The 11,298-nt window shown below is 39.2% G+C and overlaps 1 protein-coding gene across 20 annotated transcripts in view; it reads right to left on the bottom strand.

Moving 5' to 3' along the window:
• EXOC7 (exocyst complex component 7) overlaps positions 1-11,298 on the bottom strand; it is a 100,970-nt gene that overhangs the window by 31,591 nt on the left and 58,081 nt on the right. For 10 of the 20 annotated variants that reach the window (XM_042449387.1, XM_042449381.1, XM_042449382.1 and 7 more), the window contains exons 5-6: positions 10,822-11,044; positions 2,176-2,343 (exon numbers count right to left, since the gene is read on the bottom strand). In XM_042449387.1, coding sequence (XP_042305321.1) covers positions 2,176-2,343; positions 10,822-11,044 — 391 coding nt within the window. Of the gene's footprint in view, positions 1-2,175; positions 2,344-3,129; positions 3,280-5,388; positions 5,446-10,821; positions 11,045-11,298 lie in introns of all 20 variants that reach the window. The other 10 variants (XM_042449373.1, XM_042449377.1, XM_042449371.1 and 7 more) reach the window with 2 other exon arrangements.

The following is an 11,298-nucleotide window of genomic DNA, read 5'->3' as shown; positions in this document are numbered from 1 at the left end:
TGTTACTGAGCTCCAAACTGTGATTTTCACAGAACTGCTACTTTTTCTGTGACTGTGATTCATTCTGTTACTGAGCTCCAAACTGTGATTTTCACAGAACTGCTACTTTTTCAGTGACTGTGATTCATTCTGCTACTGAGCTCCAAACTGTGATCTTCACAGAACTGCTACTTTTTCTGTGACTGTGATTCATTCTGCTACTGAGCCTCCAAAACTGTGAACTGCTACTTTTTCTGTGACTGTGATTCATTCTGTTACTGAGCTCCAAAATAGTGTACAGATCACAGAAATCACAGAAAATCACAGAAATCTCAGAAAATCACAGTTTTGAATCACAGGTATTTTAAAATCACAGTAACAGTTTTCAATGATATCTGTAAATCACAGTTATTCCATTCTCTGCACCACACTGACCGAGGTTTAAGGGGGCCATAATCCAAAAACATCTAAAGTGTCACAGGTTCCTCACTCTTAGTTTAAATTAGAAGGCGATACTTTGCTCCTGGGTTCAGGGGCATTGTTCACCATTCTCCACATCTTGGTGGGCCATCTAGAATCATACAATCATAGAAACATAGAGTTGGAAGATACCACAAGGGCCATCCAGTCCAACCCCCTGCCATGCTGGAAATCTCAGTCACAGCATACCAGACAGATGGCCATCCAGCCTCTGTTTAAAAACTTCCAAGGAGGGAGACTCCACTACACTCCGAGGGAGTGTGTCCCACTGTCAAACAGCCCTTACTGTCAGGAAGTTCCTCCTAATGTTGAGGTGGAATCTCTTTTTGTGCAGCTTGTATCCATTGTTAAAACCTTCCTATTCCAACAGGCATTCCCCGAATAAATATCCTGTGGGCCTCCCTCCTCTACCGTGGCCTAGAGGTTGGGCTATGGGGCTTTTTGCTGTTGGGTTGATTTATTGTGTTTTCTTTTTAATTTGTGTATTTTGTATTTTAATCTGTTTGTATTTTAACCTGTTGTGAGCCGCCCTGATCGTAGGAAGGGCGGCATATAAATAAAATTTTATTTATTATTGTTCTGGGTCCTGTTCTCTGGAGCAGCAGAAAACAAGCTTGCACCCTCCTCAATATGACACCCCTTCAAATATTTAAACAGGGCTATCATATCACCTCTTAACCTTCTCTTCTCCAGACTAAACATCCCCAGCTCCCTAAGTCGTTCCAACCTCTATAATGGAACAGCTCTGTTTGATCAGAGGATGAGTATGTATTTGGTGAAACCTTATTTTCTTTTTCTATCAAACTTAGGGGTTATTCAGATGGTGAAAATAATCCCAATAATGAGAGGGTTAAACCTGTGCTGTTCACATGGATTTCGAATGTGTCCAATTAAGTTTGGGGAGCACCACAAAACCCACAAAACCCTAGATAATCTATCTTGGAGTTTTTTTCTGAGTTTTCCTGAAAGATTTGTATTGTTGGCTGTATTAATAACTGATGTGGATAGACCCAGGATAAACCAGGATACAACTCTGCATATCTTGAAAGTGTTTCACATATATCCACATCAAACTCACAGGGATGTGCACAGATACAGTTCTGATAAAAAAAAGTGTGAACAACAAATCGGGAATGCATGAGACAGATTATTCACATAGTCATGTTGCAAAACAAAATGTGTGAATAACCCCTAAGTGAAAGAAGATGAAACATATGACATTTTAGCTTGCTTATATTTATGATGGAATCCCTTTGCCCTTGAGATACTAACACACTCTTGCTGGGACTAATAGTTCATGGTATGCAACACAAAATCCTTCCTCCTGGACCCAAAGAGCCAAGATCTACAGCACTCCAGCATCTTGGTCAGAACAGCACAAGAAACTGCCCATGTGGCCACTAAGGCTAGTGAAACACATTAGAGTCTTAGGCTAGTAGTGGGTCCAGAAAATGAGAGATCTGTTGCCCATTGCTTCCTTTACACCATTTCATTTTGAGAAGGAAAGGAAAGGTTAGCCTGTGGTTTTTATGTAAGGGCTCCTCAAGGCTTCCTGGAAATTTTTTTTAAGCATCCTACTATAACTGAGACTTCTAAGGCATGATCAGATAACAAAAGACAAAGATCAACAAGCAGAGTGAAAACAAATTAAACTTCCAGGTCTTGAATTTCTAGGACCATAACAATGTAAACTGGTGCCTAAAATTCTGGACTCACCTGGTCTTTTGATGGGTTTTTTAGTTGGTGTGTCCTTCCTCTTGTTTTGAATGGCTGGGGAATAAGGGATTCCAGAGGAAGAGCTATTCTTCCGAAAATGTTCCTTCAGCCCTTTGATAGAGCGGTCCAACTGACTGGAACGGATCTGGAAGTAAACATTCATGAAGTCTAAAAAAGAAAAACATATAAAGAAAAACCTGAGTACTTTATTTTTTCCAGTGTATCTTTAACATGAATATGAATAATGGTTACATAACAGGGGGGGAAATCAAAAATTTAATTCAAAATTGGACAGCATTTATTGACTGGGCAAACAAATCATACCCTGAAACAGTATGACTCATACTTTTGATTTCCTCCACATTTTGTTTTGTGAGTTCAGGTAATTTTGATGTGGATTAACTGGAATAAAATAAATGTTATTTTAAAAGGAAAAGGAAATAGTTAGTACACCAAGATCCCATATCTGGAGCATTTTAAGTTTCAGTCACTTGAGTGTGAGACTTAGCAGACAACATTAGATTAGCAAAAATCCTGCTTATAAAAGAAAATCAAAGATGTTTGAAAACTGTACTACTTGTTGATCACATCATGTGAGGCTGGGTATGTTTTAAGATTACTCCTGTAGTACAACTGGTATTTCTAAAGCAAAGTGTGGGGTCACTTCTTGACCTATGACAACTCCATTAAATTCATAGGGTTTGCTTGGGCAAGAAATACTCAGAGGTGGTTTGCCATTGCCTTCCTCTGAAATATAACCTACAGCATCTGGTATTCACTTGTTGTCTCTCATTCAAGTATTAACCAGGCTTTACTTACATGATCTGGTGGTTTGGGGAAACTGTTTATTGGCTAGAAAAAATATAGAATTCTTTCCATGGTACAAAAAGGCTGACAGTTTGAATTTCAGCAGTACTCCCTGATTGCTTATACTTTTGAGTCTTCTGCACTTACTACAGTTGTGTCCTAATTCTCTGACTGACCGCTCTATAAAGCTCTCCCTAGAGGCTACGCTGGCGTAGGAAGTGGGTCTTGACTCTCTCTTTAGGTTTCCTCTCTGGACTCCTGCAGACAGCTGCTTATCCTCACACAGACAGTTAAAACCTGCACCACAAGGAAAATGAAGGCAAATACAGTCACATAACAGAAGCCCATAAGGCTCAATTCAATCTATAAAAGAGAGCTTTTGTAGATTAGGGGACAAATGGATTGCTACTTCAACATGACACTAATCATTGGCTGCATTTTCAAAGACAATTATAGAGCCATGGTACTGTTTTCAAAACATGCGCTGACTGTGCAAGAACATAGATAAAGCTTATGTAGATTCAAGTTTGGAAAGGTTCCAGTGTAAGTCTATGAAGTCTTGTGACATCTAAAATTCTGTAATTCTAGATGTCACAAGACTTCATAGACGTACACTTCAGTCATTCCAAACTACACATCCAGCATCATGAATATATTTATCAGTGATACTGTCCAAATGCTAGCTATACTGGTCTGCTGCAACAAAATTAAAGGGTCATAATGTTTTTAAGGGCCAAAGCCTAATTCATCAAATGCATCTGATGCATTAGGTCTACTCCACAAGAGCTTACACTACAATAAGGATGTCTGGCACTGCTTCCCTTTCCCCATGATAACAAACTGGGTCATTTTAGGAAAGGCTCTGATTTTGCCACTTGTTCTGAATTAAATAGAAATAACCCCAAAATAAAAAGAATACCCCAACATTTATTCATGAAACTGTCATATGCAAAATTACCTAATGTAGGTCTTGAATACATAATCCTTGGCACATAACATAGACTCTAGGGAGATTATCATACCAGCCCCTTTCTCGCTGCAATCCTAAAAGCCAAAATCAAACAGCAAAATGCTGGTTTTGGAGCAGCCACCACCACCACGCTTCTTCCATTTGCATGACCAGGGTTGCTGCCAGCATCACGCTCCCTTCTTGTCTTCTCCCTCCCTTAATTGTTACCCAGCATGCCTTTAGTGGTTTTTTTTTAATTCAACTGTTCTGGTGCAATTGCGGAGCTCTGCAGCCACAATTTAAGCTTTTTTTAAAAAAAATTCAAAATTTTGAGACTTCAAAGATCCAAAATTGTGCCAAAAGGGTGGCAGGATTAAAAAGGGGAGGAAGGGACAGTGACAGCAGGTGATTGCCAATCACGCAGATGTCCCCAGAATGGATTTCCCTCCTGTGGCATTGCGCGATTGGCAATTCATTCACGGGTTTCCCGTGAATGAAAAGGAACGGGGTAGGGGCAGGGCAGCTACGGGAGGTAAGTGGCATCATGTGATAAACATCATTGATGTTGCTTCCTTCCCATGAAAACTGTGGTTTAAAAGTTGAGTGTGAGAGAGAAGAAAGGAGTAGAGAATGGAAGGAGGTTGAGGAAGTTAGGGAGAAGGAAAGAAAGTAAGAGGAAAGCAAGTGAGAAAGAATGAAGGAGAATGAGAGACACAAAGAATAGGTTAAGTAAAACAAAGTGTGATGGTGTGAAGTAGGATTATTATTAACAATGATTCAGAAAGATATAATATGTTAAGAGTAATATGTGAATGATCCATCCACTCCTAATTTAAGCCTCATAGGAATCAATTGGAAGATTTAGATGGAACTTAAATTCCATTGATTTTAATAAGAGTTAAGGTCAACTAAAATTTCAGATTTAGTTGTAATGCAAGAAGTAATGCCATGTGCATCAACTAGGTTCACTCTTAGAAAAAAGGCTTCTGAGAAAACAATTTTATATTCTATAATTCTCCTCCTAGTTGATGGCTACCCTTGTTACACTGCAGGAGAAAGTAACTGCCCATAGTGGAATTTGCTCCACAAGTCAATTTCAGGTTTCTGCTATATATTTCAGGGCAGGTAATCTTCATTTACAGGCTTGAGTTGATAACTGACTACACATAGACAACAAAACCCTATGAAATATCTGGCTTTCCTAGGTTCTGAAGGGAAACACTTTTACTTAGGGGTCCCACAGAAATTAAGTATCCTTTACTGAAGATGTACTTGTCAGCCCAGAAACATCCTTACCCTTTTTGTGGTACATTTCCCACTATGATAAACACAAACGTGGTAGTCATTCCCCCTGTCCCTCATCCACAGCCTTCCTACCTACTCTTTTACACATTCTCCTCCCCTTCACTACAAAGAATAAAAAAGTTTTCCTGAATGATGCCCCCTCCTCTACTCACTCCAAACTGGGCCTGAAGATACCATCAACTGTTCCTGTTGCTTCGGTTGCTGGACTGCTGAAGACAGAGAAAGATAAGTACCTGAAGCCATTACAAAATGCAAGGTCTAGCAGGATACTCTGAAGCAGACAATGGACTCCTTCTGCTAGAGGCTGTGATTGTATTTACATATTTATTCCAAAGTAAGAGACAAATTGAGGAAAGCTTTCTTGATTTTTCAAGGGATCTCTGACAAACTCTGTACTCATCTCACCTTTGAATGATACAGGTAAATGAAATGGGTTGAAGTAATTTGGTAACATGTGAACTTATTTTTATGTTCATATTTTAATCCTTACTAGTGGTTGCATGCTTTTCCAATAAAAAATATTTCACTCTATAATTTAAAATGACACAACATATTACATAAGTTGTTTAACAGAGACCAGTACTCTGGAATTCACAAAACAGTGATATTGTTATCAGATCCAACTAAAAAAAGTACAAAATAGAAATCAATACCGGGGGGGGGGGGGGGTGTTGTAATAAGAAAAACAGCCATAAGTATAGGGAATTGAAAGTGGAGCAAGAAGAAATAGACAAAGGTTCACTTCTCTATTCTAGAGTCCCTTCTTCAAAAACTGCTTTTCTTTTGGAAAAATAAAAAAGTCTGCAATGCAAGTTTTCATTAAATAGTTAGCTTCTAATGAGGTCTAGTGCTTTTATTCTTCTTACCAGGCAGTCACTGTTCTTCTGAAGATAAGAAATAGAGCTGTAATGGCGAACCTATGGTACGCATGGCAGAGATGGCACGCAACTCCATTTCTCCCGGCACGTGGTGGGGAGAGGAAGAATAAGAGGCACGTGCCCGTTCCTCCTCCTTCCCAACCCTTCCTGGCCTTCAGTTGCTTCTCGGGGGGCAGCTAGAGGTCCAGAATGGAGGAGGGGAGGAGGAAGAAGAGATGAGTGTCTGTTCCTTTTCTTCTCCCTTCCCCCCCCCCCGGGCCTTCAGCTGTCTCTGGAGAGGCAGCTGAAGGCTTAGGAAGGTGGGGGAAGTCTTGTCCCAAAGGGCAGAAGTCCTGCCACCCCCCCACATAGCACCTGGTGCTGAAAGAACTTTTAGTTTGGGCCCTCGGCCCACTATCACTGAAACAGAGGCTGACAATATGTGACATATCCCAGGATATATTTGTATCCTACTCTTCAGATAGAGAAGCTCAGAGCAACCTCTATACAGATATAAGGTAATCTCATATCCTATTTGCAATATAAGAATGTTGACTAAGAATAATATCTTAGAGGGTCATAATAAGGATTCCAAGATACATACTGTATATACTCAATTATAAGTTGACCTCATATATACGCCGAGGGCAGGTTTTGGGGCCAAAATTATGGATTTTTATATGACCATGGGTAAGTCAGGGGTAAAATTTAGGGGCATGTAATGAAGGAAGCGAAGGAAAACAATGCCAAAGAACTTACAAAATTGCAGCAGTCATAACTATTTGTGGTCATACTAAAGGCTGGATTGTTGAGGGAGTAAAGGGGGGGTCAGTGCTTCCAGGGCAGGTTAAACTCTTGCCTTTTACCAGGGAATGGGTGGATGTATATGTTTATATGAGTTAAAGTACAGTATTTACATTGACCCGTGCATACGTCGACTCAGTTTTTTGGGTCAATTTAGACATATACGTGAGTATATACAGTAGGTTAGGAACACTGAATACTTCAAATAAACCATTAAAATTATTGAGAGCTGACACACACATTACATCTGGATTTTTATGCAAGGGAAACGAACAGACTTTCATATTCAAGTCCACATTAGCCTCCATTAGAAGGGAGATGAGAACACCCATAGAATAGATGCTTAAGAAGGTTATAAATCAGTGAAGTGAAAAAAGCAATGCGGCTAGGTCATGCTGACCACACAAGAGTATAACTGCAGACAGAAAATAGCGGACAAGACTTAGGAAAGTCAGTCAAATCTCTATGCCTGCATGCTTGCAAAACAAACAAACAAAATCCAGAATAAAAATCAGCTTTGCTATAGAAACCATATCTGCAGATGCCATACCTGATTTTAGTATCAGGTTGTCAAGTTTTTATAATAGATGTGAACTTCTAGTCAGTAAACTCAACTAAAGGGCTTTGAAAATACTTGCCAGACAGGGTGATACACAAGTCAATTAAATTGACATGTTTGCACATAAAAGCTGGCCCACTGCACTGACTTCAGAAAGAATAAGAAAGTAAAGGGGTGTCACACTGAGAATGGAGCATGCTTGTTTTCTGCTGCTCCAGACACTAGGACACAGAACAATGGATGCAAGCTACAGGAAAAGAGGATCCACCTCAACATTAGGAGGAACTTCCTGACAGTAAGAGCTATTTGAGAGTGGAACACACTCCCTCAGAGAGTGGTGGAGTCTCCTTCCCTGGAGGTCTTTAAACAGAGGCTTGATGACCATCTGTCGGGGATTCTTTGATTGTGATTTCCTGCATGGCAGGGGGGGTTGGTCTGGATGGCCCTTGGGATCTCTTCCAACTCTATGATTCTATGATATGCTGCCTTCAGTGGTTTGCAAACAACTGCAGAGAAATGAATGGTGCTTATTTCTAAACAGGTACGTATTCATAGGATTACACTTGAAATCTTACCCTGCAAATATTTTCTTATTCACTTGAGATTTCTACAATGACACAAATAGTATTAGGAAATGGTAGTTCCCTCATCAGAGCAAGATATTTGGGACTGGGAAAGTTTGCCTTGCCCTGACTCAAAGGCCAGCATGAACAAACAACATAAAATCTGAAAAAAATCTGAATGGAAGCATCCAATTTAAATACCTATGTATAAAAAACTTCATCTACATTAATAGGAGTGAAATTTGCTAACAAAGATGTTTAATTTTAGAAGGTGAGAGCCATGTGTAGATAGCCAGATTCTTGTCTCAAAGAGGATCTCGTCTTAGTCCAGAAAAACATGGAAAAGTGGCACAATTCATCCAGAATTTTTCCTCTTCATTCAACACAACAAGAGGCTACAGAATGGCTGAATTCTTGACATCTGGTAACTTTCATGCATATAGGAATGCTAAGGCCTAAATCCAATGGCTTATTTCAACCAGAGTACACTCCACTGATCAAGGAGAACTTGGTAGACCAACTCTTATGTATATTCCATTAATACAACAGGTTTACTTTAGCTGGTGCTTGCAATCAGATTTAGGCCTCAGCACTGAATTGGGAGTCATATGAAATTGCCATCCAGCCATTTTTAAGTATCACTTAGCAAGATACCCTTCAAGCAGCTGTCTATTGTGTTTAATTCTAAATCACAGGGGCCATGCAGACTACACTTTACCCGGATCAGAACTCGATTCTTTCACGTGAAGCTCATATTGGCCCCGAATCTCCCACAAGTGAATCAGAGGCATACACAAGTGTTTTGTGTCAAATGCCCCTTAGAATGGGTCATTTGCAATTGGGAAAAAAGCCGTCTCTTTTGGAAAAAACCCAGGTTCTGCTGAATATGAACTTGCCCCTGATCATGCATTTTGGGGTTGAAAACGGGTCCAAGGGCAGATCATAACCTGCACTGACCCAAATGCCCACAACAGACACACACACACACACACACACACACACACACACACAGTGGAGGTTTTTAAATTTGACAAAATGTGCACATTCTGGTGCCTGGTTCTTTTTTAAAAAAGGAGGGGGAAGCACAGTTCCGATGCCCCAATGAGTGCTGGAAACGTCACCTATGACGATTGCGGAACTGAAATTTGATTGACAGCCAGGCGCCTTCAATTTCTCCAAGAGGGCATTCGGGTTAAAATACCCCTGATTGGTAGTCAGCACTTGCTTCCGGAGGGATTTGGGGAGGGAGAAACCGAAGCTTCCCAGTTCCTTCCAGTGCAAAAGTGCCAGTGAGAATGGGGCCACAGTTTCCTTTCATGGTGATGTTGTAACACAGCTTGGCAATTTAAAGGGTTAGGTTGTTTCAAGAGAATCTCAGATATTACTAGAATTGCTGTAGACTTGTGCACACACCTTTCAGTTCTGCCTTCAGTCACCACGATTACACTGATTTCCTACAAATTAGCATAAGCTTGGTTGAAACATGTATGCCTTCTAACTCTTATTTCCCTGAACTTCCATGAAGTAGAAAATCTATCAGTTATTTAAAAGTTGTTCAAAATGTAATCTTATTTTGTAATCATGTATCAGCCATCCTAAGTGAATAGGATCAACTGAGAAAATAAATCACATCTGTGGCATACATTGATACATAGTAGATGAAATGAGCATGATTAATTCAAACATTATAATAGAATATAATCTGAATTTCATTAACATTGCTGATGTGCCATGGCATATTAATTCTGGAGTAACTGAATTAAATCTACAATCCTATGCAAAGTCACCAATCCTATGTTAGTAAGCACCACTAAATACAGTGGGAATTATTTCCAAGTAAATATGCAAAGGAAAGACTACATGCTTATATTAATTAAAATATGAGCACCAATTAGCAGGCAATAAAGAATGATGGTAAATGAACACAGAGTAAAAAAAAAACAAAAAACACCCCATTTTATAACTTGCTTCTTGTCACATTATCTTTTCCACATGTTCTGAACAAGCATCCTCTTGTCATGAAGTTTAGTCATTTAATATGAAAAACAGGTTATCCACAAGCTTCCAAAATGTCCATAGGCAAAGAAGAAATGCACTATGGTTCATACTCAAAGACCAGATTAATACTCAAAGACCAGATTAACAACAACTTTCCACAGAGCGTATACAGCCATAGTCCCTAAATTATGGAACAACTTGCTGGAAGAGATCCGTCTCATTACCATCTTAGATGCCTTTAAGAAGGCACTAAAGACAGATCTCTTCCAGGGGGGCCTAACCCCCTAATCTTCTATGAAAAACCTAAGGAAAATCCTACTTTTGGCTGTAATATTGCATTTTAGATGATGTTTTTATAGTCCTGAATTGTATTTTTAAGTGATATTTTACTGTAATCTAGATGTTATTGTGGTTTTATGCTTGTAATCCTGCTTTGATCCATTGGGAGAGGTGGGAAATAGAAATAAATTATTATTATTATTATTATTATTATTATTATTATTATTATCATCATCATCATCTATGCCTCACTGAAATGTTTCTCTTTAGAATTGTCCTCTTCTCTTTATAAAAAGAAACTGAAGAGCAGTTCTCAAAAAATAGTTAATAAAACAGAAAATTTAGTAAAAAAATTGTTTAAATTACCATAAATTATTTCATACAATAAAAATCTAAGAACAAAATAATATTGTTCAGCTCAAGAGCACCAAGACAAAATTTTAATTCACATTTCAAGATGGAGGGTGGGAGAAGAGCAGCTTACCTGAAGCTTAAAAAAATAAGATATTCCTTTGTTCAACTTACCTTGGTTCCTCCCATACTCCACCAGCCAACCGGAAATACGGACAATGTCCTGTAGAACACTCTCAGGGAGGTGTTCTAAGGTGACATCTTCCTGGGTTTCTATTTCATCATCCAAAGTGATGAGATCCAAAATCAGGATAGGTGGGACTGGTTTAGAGTATCGGGTCATAAGGCTACGAAATTCAGATTCCAGTGAGTCCTTCCCTCTCTCAAACAGTGATTTCTGGTTAAAATAATACATATGAAAAAAATCAGATATGTGTATTACCACTGTGCTGAAATGCAAAGACATAGGTGCATTCTTTGGCTGTGATCTAGAAAAGTGAGCATAACATAGGCACATGTACCAAAATGTGACTACTTCCATCTTAGAAGGTACTCCCACAGGATCAAAGTGCTCTTCCACCTTCAGTATTCAAAGAACAGTTCTGTGATTTCACATGGAAGTTTCTAAAGTAAAGTGATAATGGGACATAT

This window comes from Sceloporus undulatus, chromosome 2 (genome assembly GCF_019175285.1).
Source record: "Sceloporus undulatus isolate JIND9_A2432 ecotype Alabama chromosome 2, SceUnd_v1.1, whole genome shotgun sequence".
In the NCBI taxonomy this organism is placed as follows: domain Eukaryota; kingdom Metazoa; phylum Chordata; class Lepidosauria; order Squamata; family Phrynosomatidae; genus Sceloporus; species Sceloporus undulatus.
The sequence above is the reverse complement of the archived record's forward strand: the minus strand, read 5'-3'. Positions and strand labels throughout refer to the sequence as shown.